Genomic DNA, 21,336 nt, shown 5'->3' with positions numbered 1-21,336 from the left:
CTTTCGATTGTTGAATTCTTGTGGATGTTTATCGTCTTTGTGTGAGTGGAAACAAAAGAATTGGTTTTGGGTGAGGATCTGCTGTATACATTTAGTCCATATCAAAGAAACATAATACAGGCGGAAAATATGCATAATAATGTATATAAACACACACATAAAAGACCAAAATAGGATAATGTAATACAGGATCACATTAGAATTTGTTGGGCCTTTGTTTAAAACACTTTCTAAAATGATGCTACATTTTGTTGAAAGCATTTTAAAAAGGTGTTGATTTGATTTTGTGGTCGTTTCGGAGACTTTACGCCGCATCCATACTGTTTTTGTTTTGAAACTAAAGTAATCTCTGTAGACACAAGTGTTTAGCTCCATATTGTGACCATTCATGTACACTGGGCGTGTGTGCTGGTGTAAACAGGAAGCAGGTTATCTACTGTGCAGTTGGTTGCTCACTTTCAGAAAATACTACAAGTGAGAAATGACGATGATGAAAAGTAAGATGAGGGATCTCCTTTATTGGACCGACGATGAGGTGGAACTATTAGTGTTTGAAAAGCTTTGCATGTACCACTAGTGGTGGAGTCGGGACTGAAAAGAACCAAATAGGAAGTGAATACAGGTGAGTGCATTATGACTCTGTTTTGCCTGTTGGATCTACAATGGAGCCCCAGAGTATGAAAACTGAAATGGAACCAGCAGCTTGAACATTCTGGAGTAGTGTGAAGCAGCAGGTGTAAGTGTAGCCACAGTGATGCATTTTAAAACTAAACTGTAGTAGTGTGGATGTAGCCGGGGTTTATTGAATTATCTTGACAGGTGTTTCTCTTAGTTTTTTCCACTCCACGTATAACAATGAGGGCTAAATACCAGAAATACCTGTCTTGATGATGTATTACAGTTCAACAACTCCACAATCTACAGCCTGCACAACGACCGTAGAGTAATTACCTTCCTGAAGGTAGAATTCATTCACTGGTAACTGGGTGTATGTGTGATGGCTTCGCAAATATTTCCATTTTTGTTTAGGATGAATGTTGCTTTGGTCGCAGAGAGGAAGTCAGTACTGAGAGATGGAGTAATACAATTTGGGGGTATTTTCAAGGGAATTGTGAAAAATAAAGAAGTTATAGAATAACACTAGTCTAATCTTACAGTTGGTGGGTGGACATCCATTTCCACTCCTCACAAACTACAGACCTTCATGCAGAAAGGCCATTTTAAAACTGCAACGGAACAGAAGTAATACACTTGTTAGTGATACACAGACACAGCTTAGGAACAATGAGGGAAAATAGCCTTAATTTGAACCCTTTCTATGTGGCTGTTCTCTGCCTGCCACCACCAACTCTTTAATCAGAGCTCCTTTCACACAGAGGGAAAGTCAATACCGGTACACCACCAGTAAACAAATTCAGCTATTTCTAAAAAGGGCCCCTTCATTCATTTGAGTTGCTGTAATTTGAATTATTCTAGCGTGTAACACTTTAATTGTGTAAGACAAAGACCATGTCAGAGACACAGAAGAACCTGAGACAGAGGGAAACTTGTAGAGGTACACAGGAGTGTATTCACAGAGTAACAGTATTTCTAATTATTCCAAATGCCTTATTTTTACTGTTATTACTACAATTAATATCATTAATGTTATTGTTTTACAGTAGTATACAGCACAGCAGTGTAGTTCATTTTCTGTACAGAGATTTTGATTATCAGCCATAAAATTGTAACCATCCAAGGTAGACTTACCACAAGCTACGAGAATGTGAAACAATGTTATATGCACCTGTCGAAGTAAAATGTGTTTTATCCGCAACGCCAAGGAGTAGCATTACATTACCCACAATCCTACAATCAGATCGTTCAGTGTTACATAAGCATTTTTTTTAGAGATGAAAAAAAGAAAGTCCAAGGGGGTGCAAATCACTACAACAAGGTTAAATTCAAGTAGAAGCACACTGGGAGCCATTGGAAAGGGATCATATGCAGTAAAAAATTATGTACATAGTCTTGTACCTTTGCCTTTTTGTCCCCATTTAAAAATTTTATTTGCTCCAAATCAAATGTTTTGTGGTCACGGTTTATCTCGTACCTGGTCGGCCTAAAAACTCTCTTTATGATGACTTTCTGCAACGTCAATAGAGAAAATGAATTGGAAATTCACTTGCAGAACCAGAGACGCTCTAAAAGTAGGCATTCACTGTGTTTTTTGTATCTATTGTTATAAGATCTGTCATGAAAATACACAGTTTACACACAATAAAGAATGGAGAATAAAATGAATACCTCCATTCTCATTATATGACTGTTAATACCTTACTTACCTCTGTTGTACTTAAACTTAATCAAAAGTGACATTAGAAATCACATTACAATACCATGTGGTGGTCGTTCTCCACCGTCTTGTGCTGTCTGATTGTGTGAAGCTCAACCAGACGCAGATCCTTTCACATATGTGATTCTCATTCAGGAAACGTCCCAGTGGGAACGTGAGGTTTGCTCTGACTTCATTAAACCTGTCTGTGATATTGATATTGGCACCCACCACACAAAGGTGTCCTACCAGAAAAGTAACAACACAACGTCTACCTTCGCTTGAAAAATGCTGGTGGTCGACTGCCATTGATAGAACAGGATACAATTGCTTATACAGGATAAAATATTTGACGTAAATGGACATACATGATTTTTGAGGATATGAAACCGTCCACCTGTGACTCACGTGTCATGTGGAAGATTCCATCGCAGGCACTGATGTGGGACAGGAAGGCATTTCCCAGGCCTTGGCCAGAGTGAGCACCTTTCACCAGGCCAGCGATGTCGACAACATTAAGGAATGCTGGGATTTTGCTGCAGGCCAAGAAGTAAAGTAAAAAAATGTCAGACATTTGAGACTTCAAACAATATCAGTTGCTCTTGAGTTAAACAGAAACCACTTCACATTTGTACTGAATTAAACAAATTAGTTTTGTTAGAAACTGAAGCCTTTTTTAAAAATTTCTAAATGTTGTTGAGCGTTCGTCAAAGAGGTGCCAGTCATGATGGGTGTTTTTTTTTATCATAATAACAATAATAAAATAATAAAAGTGAAGTTGTACAGATATACATCTCTACGAAAATGTCTAGGTAAAAAGAAAATATCCCATTATTATGAAATTCAGTTTAAATCACCATAAATTATAGTCTGTAGAACAAAGTGGTCACTTGTGTCAATACTGAACATGTCAATGAAAATAAGTTCTTGAATATATTTATCATCTTGTAAAACTATAGATACTTTACTGTAGAGGTGGAAGTATGAGCTCTACTGAATGCCATTCTAGTTAAAGGTACAGTGTGTAGAATTTAGTGATATCTAGTGTTGAAATTACATGTTGCAGCTGAGCACCCCTCACCTCACCCTCTCCTTCCAAACATGAAAAAGATCCTGTGGTAGCTTCTGTTGTCATAAAAACTCAAAAGGTGTTTAGTTTGTTCAGTCTGGACCAATGCAAAAAACATGGTGGTCTCCGTAGAGAGGGTCCCCTCGATGTAAATATAAAGTATTTAAATATAAAGGGCCTTTTCTGGGGTAAAGGAAACTACAATTCATACAATTTAGATGAAACGAACTAGTGAAAACATCATGAAGATTATTCTACAGTAAATATCTGCTAATAGTTCCCTTTCACCTAAATACTTGTTTGTGGGTTGTCCATCGCAAGGTTCAATCCATTGCTGCTTTTACTCATATCACCAAGCTTACAGCATCTTTAAAGAGGTAGGCAGGGTAGATCAGTAAGTGTTGTAGAGCTGTAAAACTGCATGGCATTTTAATTGCACATGCATTTTTATCTCTGTTGTGTATTTACTTATCACCCCGGAATCTGTTTTGCACATGTTCAACTGACTGTGTTGCTAATAACTAGGAGAGAATAGAGGACAGCCATGATGTAGTGAGACTCATGCTGCTCTTTGAAAAGCAGGAGCCTAGTTCTGATGACTAAACTGCACATTCTGAAATGTTCCTCTGGTATTCTGCATGTCAATTCTTGTCAGTCAAAAAGAGACATCCACTTTAACAGCCCATCTAAACATGTATGACAACCAGGGGCTGGAGGTTTGGATGCTTCGTCTTTTCCTTTAACAGAACACCTCGAGATAGAGGAGCGAATATACATCGTACAGAACTGGCAGCTACATGTCAACAACATTGTGATGCGTTTTTCTCACACCATCGTAAGAGTACAGACCTGGAGTGTGAATAATACATGAACGATGAGACCCCATACCTGGCAGGTTTGTGGAAATGGCAGAGGAAATCATAGCGTTCATCTGGAATGGGCACTCTACTCTCATTTGGGTCAATGGTGCAGAAGGGGAAATTTTCAGCTGCAGCCTGACTCTTTGTCAGCACGTTGAAAAAGGTCGACTTCCTGAAAATAAAAACAGCAGCGAGGTCAGTCCATCTGAAAGAGCCAGTGTGCAGAGCCTTATGGTTTGATAGAACGATCCTGAAACACTCCAGTAAATTATGCAAGATTGGCTTTTTTTGATTTTCTCTGCAAGCAGGAAAAGATTATTCTAACAGATTGAATATTTGAGCACTTGAATCAAAACTCCTCTGTTAAATACTACACCAAATTACAAGGTCAAATAATCCCATAATAGATCAATTGTAGGTGGAATCGAAGGGGCAAATTACGTTTTAGATAGATCTCAGCTGTTGGACTGGATTGGTCGAACGTTGCCCCATGTTGTGATCACAGAGAGATTTATTTTCTGCCGCACAAGCAGCTCAAGTGTACTTCAACATCTACAGACAATGGTGAGTGTCTAAGAGTAATAATGGCATGGCAGTTAACTATAATCCAAGACTTTCCGTCTTATCCCCTCACTCTGGGCTTCACATTGAAATGATTGTTTGTTAAGTCCTATAGGCATGAAATTGCTTGAGATTGCTAAAGTGCATGCATTAATTCCTTACATAAAGTTAGACTGTTGCTCTACGTGAAGGATTTTCTCGGGTCACCTTGGGGAGAAAAATTTAAACCATCTACAGTAACACTGCAACCACTGAAAGGTGTTGAAAATGATGTAATATTATGAACAATTACACAGCAAATTACTTAGTTACACACTAAACTGTGAATTAGAGAGTAATATGCAGATCAGTGATTGGAGAAGTGCTGTTTACAGAGAGGTTTACAGCCACAGGGTGGTGGTGGTGGTCTTATGGAGGTAAGGTGAATTTCAAAACATGGATTGAGGTAAAAGACAAGTAAACACAATATTAATCCAGAGATATGGACTGGATTTATTATGATGGTTAAGAATGTGGCAGACAAAAATATGTATTATAACCTATCACATGACCATATTTCAGAACATCAGGAACATTCAGGCGAGGGGTGGCGTCTGGGTAGAGCATGCAGGAAGCAGGACATGATATATCAATTTTGCTGCGGAAATTACAGAGATGAAAAGTAAAGTCAGAAAGTATATTCAGAACATACAAAGACCATTTTATTTAATTTGATGTTCAGATTTAATCATTGAAAGATTTCATACCACAAATTATATGTGACTCAGGCAGAACTTTGACTCTGTTGTGTGACTCAGTTCTACTTTAAAGCAGACTTGAGGCCTGAAGGGGTTTATAAGATGACATTTTTATTCATGGTTGGTCTTGACTTCATCGTCACAACCTGCTTTGTCTTTTAAATCTGATTTAATCCCACCCATCCAATGGTCTGTTTGACCCAACTGTCCTGAAATAAAGTGCATTAAATATAAAGTGCATTAAATAACACATAGCTTAAACTTTCTAATGTTTAGAATTCCTGAGTCAAACTGAGTATTAAGTGGAAAACCAGGTTCTTTTAATCAATGATTTTTCACTGCACAACAATTCATTAACTTTGCAGTTGTTGTTGGTGGTGAATAAAAAACAGCTGTGGTACGCCAACAACAGAACTGTTTAAAACTGACCAAATATGCCTGTGTTTACCTATTATATTAATTTTTCACAAGCTTTTTATGTTGGTTTCTTCATTTACATTTGAACACCAGTCAATGATAGGTTTCATGAGAAGTCTGTGTTGATGCATTTGGCAAAAGCCTGCAAGCTTATGCATCTGGTATATAACTGGAGTCAAGCTTTGACCAGAAGCATTTAGGTCATATGTATGCTGTCTGAATGAGGAGTTAAATGGACATAACTAAACCTTTTTAGTGTCTACATCCAAGAGAACTGGCCGTAAACAGAAAAAGGTCTAGAAATGGTGTAGAAATAGCTGCAGGGCAGGCTGAATCACACTTTCGAGTTTCCCATGTTTGTGAAGAATGGTAGTCACGCCCAACTAACAGCAGGCTGGCATGTGATCGTGCATTCACAAAGAAACCGTAAGAGGGTTGACAAGTTGTACTTGTCACAAATGTGGTACGGCAGCACACAACCTCAATGAGTTCTACTTCTTATAGACCAGGAAGAAATTGTGTTTTTTTTGCCACAGTGGAAATCGAAACACTGGACACTGAAGGGATCTCTGTGCAATAAGATCCAAAGTCTGGTAGGACAGAAGAAGCACAAACAACTTCAGAAAACTCAATCTAAACCGACTGCTTATTCTCCATTTTCTATATAGGTTATCTAACTATATACTTACAGTGGTCATCTAAAAGATACTCTCAACCTTTCTGCAGTTTAACTGAGACATTATCACAGGATTCAATTTCACTGATTCAGTGACTGATAATGTTACGTCACCTTGGGTCTTACCTGTCCCTTCAAGTTGTGAAATCTTATTGGGCTGCTTAAACTTATTTAAGGAGCTGGAAAAAAATGAGAACCTTATTGTCCGGACAGAGGAGGACCTCTCTCTAAAAGTTACATGAAAGCAGTCCTGCAGGATCGGCCCAGTGATCAGATCCTGTCAGAGATGATGCTGAAGGTCTTGGTGGATGCAGACAGTGTGAGACAGTGTGTCAGCATCACAGACACACACACACAGACACACTCTATGGCCCTGCAGTACGGGTTCTTCTCATATTGTCCACCTCACCAATACAACCATAGAGGTTGCTTGAACAAACACTGTTCAGAATGTCACTATCACCACTCACCATTTTCAATAAAAGGATGTGACATTCTTTCAACAACTCTCTTCGGCTGTCTTCGATTGCAAACACTTAGCAACAATAGCTAAAACTACATCAGCGACTACTACATCCGCGACCTGCAACCATTGGACAGTACTAGCTATCAATCACAGCGTATCCACACCCCAGTGCATGCCATGTTTGATCGTCTATTTTACTCTGAATGGGATTTAGTTATGAAGAAGACTTGGAAGAACATCAATTAAATGAAATCAATGAAAATGTTTTCTGACTCAAATCAGGTGAGAAGAAGGGTCATTTTATCAGACTTCTATAGAAAGAAACTTCTTTTTGCGACCAGTGGAGTCGCCATCTGTTGGAGAAAACTATGACTGTGACCAGTGTCACGGGAACGGCAGAGTATTCAGTTCAATTCAAAAACTGATGACAACTTTATAAATCTTAAAAAACATGAACGTTTTCTCACAGAGCCAGAGTTATCTTCACTTTGTTTTAGCGCTGTGCCAGCACTAGAGACTCTAACTGATATAAACTATATTTTATAGACAATCTATGATGACAGTTTGACATTAGTTACCTCATTTATCATCGTAATGTCAATCAATCACATTCAGTCTCGTATATGTCATGTCACTGTTTGGGCCCATCCCCAAGATGCTTGGTCATGCCTACAGTGGGAGCATGCTAACTTGTTTGTGAACATGATGCTGAGTGCAGTTCACGTAATGGCCACCAGTGTTATTAATAACGAGTTTTCTGTCCTATCTGCAGCAGAGACGGAGGAAGAAAGCTGCTTGCTGTCATTTAAATGTAAATGGATTATGACAAATAAGATGGTACAGAGAATGAAAGTGCCAATTTTCTACAGCTGGAAACACACAGCCATAATAATCTAACCCGCATTTAGACACACTGAATACATACTACACATTGCAGTATTAATGATTATAACAACAATCAAAAATATTTCATATAGATGTGTGTTTTGATGGCTTTAAAGTCTGCCACCACACTATTTTGCTGTAAAAACAATATAACTCTCACACCATTATTTAGACACATGGATATTTAGGACACAGGAAGACGCTAGATGAAAAGCTCTTGTGGGATTTGATACTTATGGGGGCACATGAGCCCAACAGCTTAACAGCTGAAGAAATACTCCTCAGGTTGTTCAGGGACATTCAAAAAAAACTCAACAGACAGTCATCTAGGTAGCAGGATTTATTTTTGCTTTATGGCTCCATGTTTCATGACATTTTACTAGTTTCAGTATAAAGTGTCATGTGCAGCAACTCATGTCAGAAAATTTGAAACACAGTATTTCTTAAAGTTAAATTTCAGGAGTTCAGTGTTTACTACGATCAGTTTACATCCTGCCTGACATACTTTCACAGGAGGCACTTGTAGTGAACAGAGCACATGTTGGTGCATGCAGCGCTTGGTAAGAAGGCTACAGATTTATAGGCACATAAAAAATCTTTTACTTACCCAACATTGGGGAGGCCAACAATTCCTATTTTCAATGAGGTGCCAAATCTTCCAATCAGTGGTGGAGGCGTTGCTGAATCTCCTTTTCCCTAATAAAGACAGCGTGGAGACGTCTTGTAGTCAGAACCAGCATTTGCCATTACATAATCTACAGTGCATTCTAATTTTTTTTTTTTTTTTTTTTGAATGGAGCTCTCCCTTAACTAAACGCACCTTCTTTGGAGCCATTTCTCACACTTGAGATTTTTTGGTTTTTTTGCTGACTTCCACCACAGCTCACAGGCTCGGAGGGATAAACACACACGCGCTCATTGACAGAAAATGGGCTAAGTCCTTAAATGCAACCAGTCGACTGCACTTCGACTTGTTCGCTCCCCCTGAGCTCAGAATAGAACATGCAGACTCTGGAAATGAAAGTCGACACTGTAAGCTGGCGTGCTGACCTGTGCTGCCAAATTTAGCTGTCGATACTATCAATGCAGGTTGATGAGCTGCTGTAAGATTTTGCAGAGGACTTGAAAGGTGGGGGCTCTGAAAGTGGAGTCAATCTTTATCACAGGCTTTGACAACAGCTGCCCTCTTTCTATTAACATTTGAATCATGTGCCTGACAGTCGTTTAACTTGAGACATCCAGGACTTGAATCTGTGTGCTGACAGCGCCAAGCAGTTTTGTCACTTCCCCTACGCTTCCTATAGAAATTAATCATAATTCCTGAGCAGTTTATTTCAGGCTGCTTTAATGTAACAATATGTTGATTCAATATTCTTTTGCTGTGACCTCTGCAGGCATGAAAGAAACCATGATCTGCCCAAGTGCAGGTAATAGACTCAGACACTCAGACATTGTCATTTAAAGCCAACCAGGAGAAAACAGAGGATAAATACTGTTTTCAGCATTGTTTGTATTTTAAAATGCACCATCACAACCTAAATATAAGATATCATTGGTTAAAGCATCTCGACAAAATCTTCATACTTGCACTGACTTTTTAAATTCAATAAGCATCCACTGTATGTCGTCAGACAAACAGCTTAAGCACCGAAGAAATAAAGTACAACATCCTTGCACTTTCCTCCAGCCCCCTTTTGAGAGAAACAGGTGTAACCACACGAGCACACAAAATTACAACAATTAGTTAAATGTCCTCAAATAAACTTCCCTTAGTAGAAATACAAATTAAAACACACAGGGGCACAACCAAAAACCATCACCCAATCCGGCAGCCTGTCTGGTTTAACATGCAGAAAATGAGCCTCTAATAATCTGGATTTGAGGCGAGTGGGGCTCTGCTTTGTCGGGAGAATTCAAATGAATGGGTCTGAATTAATCATTTATCTTTTGTTGATGGATGCACCCCCACTTAGACTCATCACAATAGGTGCAGAGCGTTTTGTTCGACCATATAAATCATTCCCATTGTTTAAGGTACATTGATCAATCTAATGGCTTGTAATAGGCTCCTAATTGCCACAGAGAAGTGGCACACGAATGGAGTCCGGAATTACAGATTCGACTGAAAATTCTCACTTGAATGACAAGGCAAGATCATGTTCTCCCTCCCTTTGTCTCAGGAAAACATTTGAAAATGCTCGATTATCTTATTATTCTGGGTTCATGCAACAAATACATCTCCTCACAAATACATTTTTATTTAAAAAGACATGTAAGTGAGTTGTTGCATAAATGTTAAATGTAGTTTTCTTTGTTAGAACTTAAGGGCATCATTATTCCAAGCTGAACTGCTGATTATTGAAATGTAAAAACAATACAAGAATATTAACATCTGAAAAAATTATTTATATATATCTCTATAAATATATAGAGATATATATGAACAGTATATATTAAATATGAATTTCAACTAAATACAATTTTGATATTATGTTTTACTAATAACAATTCTGTGAACTAAATTGAAAGGTAATTCAATTTTTTGAAAATACAGATGACAGTTTTTATTTTTGCCTTGATTTCCATTTAAGGCATGAATTAATTTAACTTCTTTAGCGACAATCAACTTTGTTTATCCAGCGCCCACATTTAATACCGTTAACAGCACTCTGCCAAATTGTCATGATTGCAAAGATGATTCCATTTTCTTGGCAGCGCTCAGTGTTTGATGAGAAGGGTTTTTTATTCACCCTTGCAAAAAGGTGGGGTTTTAACGCAAAAAGGGGGAAAAAGGGTGTTTGAACAAATTGCGCCTGTGTTGACTGGCACCATTCACACTCCATAATGGAGCATTATTTGCCCGTTTTGAATATCGTAATGCGCATCTTTCGGTCAAGCCTTTCTCTGGAAAATTGCTTTAACTTTTAAAGGGGATGATGATTCACATCGGAGCAGGTCAATTTTACATTACGCCATTTATCCCGCCGAGCATTTAACAAGCTGTGGCATATGCTGCCTTAGACAATTGGATGGTGATAATAAAAGACAAAAATATATATAGAATAAGAGTAGCGAGTTTTAGGGAGAACTGGTGATACACGGCACCCTCTAATCTGTCCACTGTTTAATTACATGCGTGATAATGTTGGCATTCATTTTTTATTCCTCAGCTACAGGACGGGCATCCTGCTTCCTGTTAAATGTTTTTTATGGTGATGACTGGCGGCCTTGGGCAGCGGGCAACCCCTGGATACTACAACTTTTTCCGCCTATAAAATACTTGTGTTATGGGGGAGATCTGCTGTGCGCACTGATAAAGCAAGCTGTCATTTTTAATTAACCCCTCACCTTCACTCCTCCAACAAGTAAGCAGGGGGGAGAGAGCACGTGCATGGACGCGAGAGGAATTTTGGCTGGAAGTAAACTATCGTCAATTTTCCTCATGTAATCACTGACAAATCGTTTTTATTCAGACAATGATTAAATAATATAACCGTGGCAAAACAGCGACGTCTGTGCTTTTAGGCCTGATTCTCGACTTCTTCAATAAACTACTACATCTGACATGTTTTTATTCTAATATAAGCACAAGGATTTTCAATCTTTAAGCTTGAGCATATCACACATTACGTGCGTAAAATGTGCCATATAGCGCGCAGCAGCATGCCCTGACAACAGGCGCGTTTTTATAAAGTCATCAGCACAAGCAGCGTCTCTCGCATCGTCCAGGATTCTCTGCATTTAATGGCAACAGTTTCTCTCGTGACGTGTTGCGCATGATCTGAATATTGAAAAATCTGAAGGGAAACCTGCGGCTGCACGGACGAGATGTGTCGCTGTGCCATAATCCACAAACGCAGTGAAATGAGTGAAACGCTTACCTCGTGGAGAACTGGCGTGTGAACTCAATTCTGCAAATGAAAAGGAGACATTGAGGCTTCGTGTGAGAAAACATAAAAAATAACTGTGTGCATTAAAAAAAACATACCAAATCGTGTCTTGTATGACAGTCGGAGCAGGAGCTGCACAACAGATGATTGACGGCGGGGCTTTTGGTGTTTCTGTCTGCGGTCGAGTCTCTCATTGGCTGACTCCATCCCCGGTCACCAATGCAGCGCTTGGATTGGCTGCGCGTCCTCGCCAGCTGTACTTCAAAGAACACGCTCTCTACAACTAGGTAGTGTCGAGAGCTGCGAGCCAAGAGAGAAACCGTGTGACCCGCGTCGGACACGGTGAGTCTGGAATCACATTGGAGCCGTATATCTACAGCACAGACACCACGAACACTCTCACCACAGCACAGACCCTGGATATGGCTACGTCTATACTTGGGGTGAGTCCGACTTTGTGATTGTGCGCTGAAGTTGTGCGTAAAGTTGTTGTGGTCGACATTTCCACGAAGTTTGGAGTTCAGAGTTTCTACTGCGTCTCTTGTTTCGGTTGTTTTTACTATTGAAAGTCAAATCTACTGCCTGATCACTCTGTTGCAGCTGAGGAATGAGTTTATTAAAATCGTATTTACAGCGTTTTGTTTTGTGTTTTACGCAGCGTAAAACAGATCATTTAACGTGGCCTAATTCGCCTTCTCTTTCTCCAAACACATTGACTGCACTTCAAATTACAATTTTAAGAATTAAAATTGTTATAATCGATTTGTTGGAGTTGCGTTTTGTTGTAAATCACTCTCAGCTATGCGGGTCAAAGCAGAATCTTACAGCCACATGTGTTGTTGCCTATTCTAACTCCAACTTTTTCTGTATTTTCTTCAGGAAGAACCACGGTTTGGAACTACACCTCTAGCGATGCTGGCTGCAACCTGCAACAAAATCGGCAACACCAGTCCTCTCACAACTCTACCTGACTCCAGCGCTTTCTCAAAAGGTGGATTTCATCCGTGGAAAAGAACCTCCTCCAGCTGCAACTTGGGATCCAGTCTGCCCGGTTTCGCGGTGGCAACAAGCCGCGCGTCAACAGGACTAACACCGACCAGTGGCACCGGTAACAGCGCTTTTTGCTTAGCCTCCACCTCCCCGACCTCGTCCGCGTTTTCCACAGAGTACAGCGGTCTGTTTTCCAACTCTGCGAGCGTCACGACGCAAGAGTCGGGACAGTCGGCGTTTATCTCCAAAGTCCACACATCAGCAGAGACTCTGTACCCGCGGGTGGGCATGGCGCACCCGTACGAATCGTGGTATAAGTCCGGTTTCCACTCAACCATCTCTGGCGAGGTTGCCAACGGAGCGTCTTCGTGGTGGGATGTCCACACTAACCCGGGGTCCTGGCTCGATGTGCAAAACCCCGCAGGCACCCTCCAGACCTCGCTGCACTCCGGGACGCCCCAGGCCATCCACTCCCAGCTGAGTGGCTACAACCCGGACTTCTCCTCGCTGACCCACTCGGCCTTCAGCTCCACGGGGATCAGCCCCTCCGCGTCTCATCTACTGTCCACCAGCCAGCACCTGTTAACGCAGGACGGTTTCAAAACAGTCATCCCCACGTACACAGACGCTTCTGCCGCCAACGCCATGATCTCTGGGGGCAGCTCAGGAATAAGTAGCTCCTCCAGGTCGTCCAGGCGGTACTCCGGCCGAGCCACGTGTGACTGTCCGAACTGCCAGGAGGCCGAGCGGCTGGGACCCGCTGGGGCCAGTCTGCGCAGAAAGGGACTCCACAGCTGCCACATCCCCGGCTGCGGTAAAGTGTACGGAAAGACGTCTCACCTCAAAGCGCATTTGAGGTGGCACACCGGCGAGAGGCCTTTTGTCTGCAACTGGCTTTTCTGCGGCAAAAGGTTCACTCGGTCCGATGAGCTCCAGAGACACCTGCGCACCCACACCGGCGAGAAACGGTTTGCGTGCCCAGTGTGCAACAAGCGCTTCATGCGCAGTGACCATTTGAGCAAGCACATCAAAACGCACACGGCGGGTGGAGGAGGCAAAAAGGGCAGCGACAGTGACACCGACACCAGCAACCTGGAGACCCCGAGGTCCGAGTCCCCCGAACTTATTTTGGAGGGTGTGAACCCCAGAATCAATGTCAAAGACCCGTCTCCTCACGACGAGCCCTGATGAGGCTTCGCTCCCAAAATAAAAATCAAACCACATCAAAACCTGCACAGCAATGAAAAACGGGTCTGACAGACAATACAGGAGAAAATGTACCGAGAGGCGATTACAAAGTCTGAAAAAAATATTCTCCAACAGGCGTAACGAGTAATTCAAGCGCCAGTAAATCTAAAGAATCCAGTGATTTACTGTCCGGGCCTTTGGAGACATTTTAGGGACAACTTGAAAATGAAAGGATGTTTGCTGAGGGTGCGCGGAAACCTGTTGAACTTTGGTTGGACAATTTGAGTGACATCTTGTATATTGACAACTAAAACTATCCATGTGTTATTTTCCATGTAAATGTTTGGCTCTGATTGTTTTGTTCGTGTTGGTATATCCTGGAAATCAGGGAGTTTACTTTCGACGCACTTTGTGGATATGTATGTACACAGCTTTCTTTCCCACTTTGGTTAACCATTTTTATTTCTTTGCTAAAAAAATATCTATATATAAATGTTTACCTGTATAAAGTCACACGTATAAGACTTTCATTTTATCGTAATTAAAACATCTTTAAAAAAGGCTGTAATTGTGTGATGTAGATTTTATATATTTTTTGTTTAATTGTTTTAGAATTTTTTTTGGGGGGGGGGGGGGGGGTAATTTAAAATGTTATTCACGTGCTATTTTTCTTAAAATCACCTATAGGCCTACAATACCTTGCCACTCACTATTTATTTCCCCTATGGAATAAATCAATGTTTAATGCCCCGGAAAAGACATTTCATGCCTAAATGAAAATCTTGTTAAATGCTATTAATTATGACTTGGAGCACATCGCAGCCCCATGTGTTTTGTATTTGCGATTAGGGATTCGTGTCTTATCAAATATCTAATTAATCTCCGAGGCATCTTTTGTTCACTTCCACTTTATCGGGGGGTTTCCGAGGGGGTTTGACGACAAAGGTCCCTGAATATTTATTCTAATTGTCCAAATTAACTGCTTCACATTTGCATACCAATCGATGGACCGAGAATAAGGATGCGCCTTTTTTTTCCTCTTTGCCAGAAACCACGTAATGTTACATGGGAACAGTTTTTTTTTAACTTCAGGGGGTAAAAAAAAGACAAGGGGGCAAAGAGTCACATGCAAATGTTGAATTTGAAATGGTCTCTGCTCAGCGCAGTCAAATGGTGGCTGCATGTTATTTGAATATCAGTGGCCCCGCATTGAAAGGGTTCAAGGATGCTCTCTGACTTCTTTGTGCTCAGCCAGTGCAGCATCCGACTGTCAGGGAGAAAAAGGCCGGCGAATAATTACAGCCTGAGTCCAGGACCTGGATTATACGTCAGGGGAAAAAGCTTCTCACCCAGACACCCGCTCCTTTTCTTTTTTTTTTTTTTTAAAGGGGATGTTAAATTGACCAGAAGGCAATAGAGGGACACTATTTTCATTTCCTTTTGTGCAACAGCAGCTTAGAAGAAACGGCCAGATAGTGAAAACTATCAAATTAGACTGACAATTTGAATTTCATCCAAATATATAAAAGACACAGGAGCAGCAGCAACACTCAGAGGAAATGTGTGAAATGTACGCGTTAAGATGATGCTTTTAGCAACCGATACATATTTTAGTTCTAATTATTTTTTAGATAAAATATTATCAAATTGTGGATCTTTTTTATTTGTCAAAAAAAAATTATATGAATTTAGGCTAAAAAACTTGAGATCAATTTTCTTAAATTCTACATAATACATTTCCCATATAAAAAATATAAAACACATTGTTTGCATTCATAAAATCTTTGCTCCGTATTTTCTGTATTCACGCGCTGGATGTTTGGACTGAAGTTAGTTTAAGGCCGGTGAAATCTGAGAGACGCGTTGCTCAAGTTAAAAAAAATAAACACTTGATTTTGTGTCATTCGGGATCACGGTCTGATTTTTTTAGTAATGTTATAAAAATTATTTGTCATGCGCAAAATTGTATAATTTACTATCAGGGATCCAGAGCATTTAAAACGTAACCATTCAACAGATTAAACCCAAACTTCGTTTTCCGTCAAATCTATCACACTGACAATCTTTTCATTCGCGACAAATACAGCCATTAAAATAAGAGGATTACACATTTAATCACGAAATTAAAAATAAAAGTTTTTGCAGGCGTTTTTACAGTGTCGATATTTCCCCTCCAAAAAGACACAAGAATGGAATGAGGATTAAAAACTGCACTAACAGAAATAGTCTGTCTCGTGGCCAACTGACCATGAAAATGAGTCCAACATTTTCCCATCAACAGATCATGGCTGCAAATTGCTTCCAATGGTAATCAATTAATTTAGAACCTTTCATATGGCGCCAGACAACACAGAGAGCAACGAGCTGCATCCACATATTTTCTGTCAACTGCTTCCCTCTACTGGAGGAAAACGAGACTCATGCACAATGTCTGCAATTTGAATTCTAAGTCGAGTGACTCTGTGTGATAACCTGAAGAACTACTAAAGTAATAAAAAAAATTCTAAATTATTTCACATTACATGTTCATTGTAATTGTAATAGGGAAAAGAAAAGTCAATTGAAAACAACAGTCAGCGCTTTCTTTTATCTCTGTCTTGGCTCCTCTCTCTTCTCTCCCTGCTCCTACTTCTACTCCTTCCTCTGCCCTCCCTTTCTTTCCCCCGTTCCCTGCTCCTACTCCTCCCATCTGCTGTTCTGCCTCTCCTTCCATCTGTGCCACTTCTGTCCCTCTCTCCATCTCCGCTGCGACGCCTGTCTGTACCTCTGTCCTCCCTGCCTCTGTCGCGGCTCCGACTTTCCTCCAAACCAGACTTGGAGCTGCCGGGCCTCTGCTTGTCCCTGCTGGTGCGCCTCTGTCTCTCTTGACCCCCCTCCGACTTGATCTTGTTCACCGGGCTGCGATCTCGACTCCTACTCCTTCCCCTCTCTGTCTGCGTTTGTCTGTAATTTCGGGGCTCCTCTTCAGCCCTCCTCTGTCCAGCGTGAGGGCTCCGTGACCTGCTCCTGTGAGAGGAGGAGGCCTTTCTCTGACTCTTGAGTTGTTGCTCGCTCTTGGAGCTCTTATCCCGACAGGAATCTTTTTTCTTGTTCTTCTTTCGCTTTTGGCTCTTGAACTTGCCTTGGTCGTCTGAATCTGAGCCACTATCATCGCTGCTGCTGCTGCTGCTGCTGCTGGAGGAGTCACTGGAGCTGCTGCTACTTTCATGCTTTTTTTTCTGTCTTCTTTTGCTTTTCTTCTTCTGCTTTTTGCTCTTCTTTTTCTTGGCCCTCTTCTTTTCAAGACGATCAAGTTTTCTGTTAAATAATAGAACAAAAAAAAATGTAATTTCCCAACAAGGCAGCTGACAGATGTCCAATATTAGGTCAAATAAATTTGCTCAATCAAATCAAGCAAATGTAAGCGGAATAAAAAATACACAGAATGTGACAAATTATTATTACTATTTAAAATCACCTTGGTACACAGTAATACAAATACATTTTTCTATGTAGGACAACATCATGGTAATCTGGTAATTCATCAGATCATTTAAGATAATTCTTTTCAGGTTACATTATCAACATCAAGCTAAAAAAATACTCAGACTAAAAATGCAGTATAATTTTGTTTTAATTATCATGCAGTTGAATTAATTTAAACTTCAATATTTGAATGTGAGTAAACTGTGCTTTATTTTTACCTGAGGAGCTTCTGTTTTTCTTTGGACGATAATGACTTGAGAAATTCCACCTCAGGATCATCCTCCTCATCACTGGCAACATATTCCTATAAAATAAAAGCACATTCAAATTTATACTGAAATTTCAAAAACTGCTCACAAAGGCAAATCTGAGCAACTTAATAGTAGATTACAGCAGATGAACATGTTTAAAAAATGATATCATTTGTGCGATCTAATCTGTATTCTGAAATGTATTCATTATTGTTAGTCTTAAAAGCATTCATACATCCTAGCGATATATATCTTTTCTGTCTGAAGTGTAGAGAATGTGTGTTTTCCTATATTCTCCTGTGTGCGCAAAGACGGGAGTGTGAGACAGACAATTACCTGTGATGGATCACAAACAGTAGCATTCCTATCAAGGACACATTTTTTCAGGGCAAACCCACTGTTTCGCATCTCCGCCATTAACTCTGAGGGGTGCATCGACGGACCTGTTAGCACAAATCACAGCCTCAGAGTCCCATTGATGTCAAACCCATGCCAACCACTATCTCCACAGTGGGAATTTCAGGGGTGGCTTTGTTAACAGAATGGGACATCAAATCAACTCACTCCACTTCCGGCTGAGCAAATCATACAATATCATTCCCTGCCAAAGCAGCAGTTAGGGGGAATCAGAATACACAACAATTACATTTTTTCTCCCGGCACAGGAGGGGGACCATTACAGTACTCAGCCATCAACGCCATGCACTGACTGGACTCTCCCTCTGTAAACATTTTTACTTTACTACTCCACTCGCTGATTGCAGAAGTCAGAATCAGCTGTAGAAAGGAGCTGAACCCTGGGAGAAGGTACAGTAGGTGTACAAGCTGCAAAGTCTATTGACTCACAAAAGCCACAAATATCAAGCAGCACAGATATTGTGGATCTCTGCTCTTTCCTACACACATTTAAATTATTCCACTGTTGTTAAATTGCACAACAACAAAAAATTGTTAACAGAAATATATGAATACATATTGTAAACCCAATTTCAGGAGGTAAAATGTACACATCAATTCAACACAGAATGCTATTTTATTCATCAAATATTTATGTGTTAATATTCGCTTCACTGCTCTTCAATGATCACACTTTAAACAAGGGAGCAGCAGGGCAACATGTTTAAAACTAGGTTTTACTCAATTATGTGTGTGTACTCTACCTGCTTCCTCCTCCGTGGCAACAGAGCTGGCATTGATACCAGACAGTCCATACAGAGGACACTCTCTGTCTGTGTTCACGTGGCCCCATTTGTGACATTTGATGCATCTCACGTTGCGCACCTGTGAAGTCAATAACAGACATTACATGCAATTGTCTCAATACTTGAGATGCATGCATGATAATTAAATAAAGAAAATACATTCACTACACATATTTATAGGAACACCAAATTAAAAAAGGAAAATCCATTGGTTTTAGACATATTTTATTCAGTTTCTTATTCGGATATCACTGATGTACATTTTCTTGAAATAAATACAAATCATCACGCACCTGGATCCCAAACGGCTGATCTCTAATAGTCATGTCATCCTTTGCATATCTATGAAAAGAAAAATCAAGATAAAAACAGGGAGCACAGGACAACAAGCCCAGAAACTATCAATGTGTAGAAAAACAAGCACTCACTTCTCTCGAGGAGCACCCTTCTGCCATTCAAATTTATACTCTTCTTCTCCGTCCTGACAATAAACACATTTCATGATGAACTATTATTTATACATTGTAATAAATAATTGGAAACCAATAAAACTACTCCGAAGATGTCGAAAGTGTGTTCAATCTCAGAATGTAGATAGATTTAATATTTTCTCTTCTTTACCTCTTTCTTTTCCTCTTGAGGACAGAAGATGGATATGAAAGAAGAACAAACATTAAACTGTTAACACATTATTTTCTTCAAGATCAAATGTTTAGATCAGAGTATAATATTTAGATGGGACCACAGATGCTCAGGTCAGGTGTGTATTTACCTTTGGATGCTCCAGGTGGAGCTTCATACATGAAATTGAGGCCGTTTTTAACACGATCATCACCCATCAACACCCTAGAGGTTAGACAATAACAGGATTACATACATGACATTTTCTTACGTGGTCTTTATCAGCATTTTGTTTGGGAGATTTCTCCACAGCCTTTTGGCCAAATTGGTAAGTTAAAGTTGAATACATTTTCCATTTATTAAAAAAAAACCTTCATTATGCATCTATCAATGAACTAAATACTTTAAACCAAATGTGATGTAAGAGAGCACATTATTATCAGGCCGAAGTTATCATAGTGTATCTGTATCTAACCTGTTGTTGTACGTGTCCTGCTCTTTCAGGTACGCCTGCATGAGATCTTCTTGCTTTTTCTTGTCGAAAGTCAGTTTCTGCTCTGCTATCCATACCTGTGACATGAACATGGAGAGGAGCACATTTTCTCCATCAGTTAAAACCTTTAGGTCAGTTTACCTACTTGATACACAAATTAAATTGTACATTAAATCACATTGAGAATTGGGCAGCAGGTTGTAAAGCAGAAAAATATAGAGACAATAATTAAGGTAAACAGAAGCATGTTTATTCATTACATCCTATTATACGAAATGATTTGTCTCGTATTAAATATGAGCAGAGTAACCACAGTTCATTAAATATGGACACGAGTGGTGAGATATTAAATCCAGTGAAACAATCAGTGATTAAAACTGTGAAGTGCTGCTCAGAGTTTTGAGCTTTAGACTGATTAAAACTGAAGTGAACCTTAGCTAACAGTAGCATTAGCTTCCTTAAACTACGTCGCGACATAAATAACTGAAATAGTTTGTCTACACTCGGTATTCAGACAGAATAATGCCTCAAGTATGAGAGCGACATTTTCTAACACGTAGCTGTGTAGTTGTAGCGAGGTAAAAACCTGGGCTAGCAGAAGTAGCTACAGCTTGTTAGCTCGTCGGCTAACCTGCTGTTTAAGAACTTCTATCTGTAGGCTAGCTGTAGCTAACGGTAGCTAGCGCTCACCTTCTTGATGTTGGACTTCGACGCAGGGTGGAAATCTTTCTTGCACATGAAATTGGCAAACGACTTCCCCATGGCTGCAGGGTGACAGTGGCAGACTGTGAACCGGAGCCTGTCACGTCGTCGGGAGAAGACGCAGAGTTAAGTTTGGAGAACGGAGACGTGAGCGCAGCTTCACTGCCTGTAAACAAACATGTCCGCATGAAGTCAGTTCTGCGTTGGTCCTGAAGAAAGGAAGCGCCGCTGAATCAATGAAGTTAATCTAACTTGCATTTATTATAGAAACTTAATTTGATCTGCATGTATACCAAATACATTATATCACAGTAATCACAGATATACACATGGAAACAATAATAATAAAAACACTACATGTTTTATATTTATTTTTTATAATTTTTATATTTTGTGCCTGAATATAAAGAGGAATAAATATGCTTCACATACATTTATACTATAAAAATAACACATTAAGTTACTCTGAAAAAAAAAACAGTAAATATTTCTTATATAATCAAGAAACTGTCAGAAAAGTAAAACCGACCTGTTTTATAGTCAAATATA

General features: G+C 39.9%; 3 protein-coding genes across 3 annotated transcripts in view; 1 reads left to right on the top strand and 2 right to left on the bottom strand.

Annotated features, from left to right (window-relative positions):
• Window positions 1–8,960, bottom strand: part of LOC109631366 (Obg-like ATPase 1) — a 39,986-nt gene extending 31,026 nt beyond the window's left edge. The window contains exons 1-4 of the mRNA XM_020090076.2: window positions 8,806–8,960; window positions 8,593–8,681; window positions 4,272–4,415; window positions 2,723–2,850 (exon numbers count right to left, since the gene is read on the bottom strand). Of these exons, the coding sequence (XP_019945635.2) occupies window positions 2,723–2,850; window positions 4,272–4,415; window positions 8,593–8,681; window positions 8,806–8,820 (376 nt within the window). The 5' untranslated portion in view covers window positions 8,821–8,960. The remainder of the gene's footprint in view (window positions 1–2,722; window positions 2,851–4,271; window positions 4,416–8,592; window positions 8,682–8,805) is intronic.
• A 3,210-nt stretch (window positions 8,961–12,170) lies between these two features.
• sp9 (sp9 transcription factor) lies at window positions 12,171–14,193 on the top strand. The gene is made up of 2 exons (XM_020090075.2): window positions 12,171–12,318; window positions 12,755–14,193. The coding sequence occupies exons 1-2, from the start codon at window positions 12,298–12,300 to the stop codon at window positions 14,051–14,053; spliced, it is 1,320 nt and encodes a 439-aa protein (XP_019945634.1). The 5' UTR covers window positions 12,171–12,297; the 3' UTR covers window positions 14,054–14,193.
• Window positions 14,194–16,148: 1,955 nt separating this feature from the next.
• cir1 (corepressor interacting with RBPJ, CIR1) lies at window positions 16,149–20,996 on the bottom strand. Its single transcript, XM_020090074.2, has 10 exons — window positions 20,776–20,996; window positions 20,068–20,162; window positions 19,744–19,817; window positions 19,593–19,606; window positions 19,400–19,452; window positions 19,265–19,313; window positions 18,930–19,050; window positions 18,106–18,212; window positions 17,737–17,822; window positions 16,149–17,350 (listed from the first exon to the last, which is right to left on the bottom strand). The coding sequence occupies exons 1-10, from the start codon at window positions 20,845–20,847 to the stop codon at window positions 16,627–16,629; spliced, it is 1,395 nt and encodes a 464-aa protein (XP_019945633.2). The 5' UTR covers window positions 20,848–20,996; the 3' UTR covers window positions 16,149–16,626.
• Window positions 20,997–21,336: the final 340 nt, after the last annotated feature.

The sequence above is a fragment of the Paralichthys olivaceus genome, chromosome 10 (genome assembly GCF_024713975.1).
Source record: "Paralichthys olivaceus isolate ysfri-2021 chromosome 10, ASM2471397v2, whole genome shotgun sequence".
Lineage (NCBI taxonomy): Eukaryota > Metazoa > Chordata > Actinopteri > Pleuronectiformes > Paralichthyidae > Paralichthys > Paralichthys olivaceus.
This window is presented reverse-complemented; position numbering and strand designations above follow the sequence as displayed.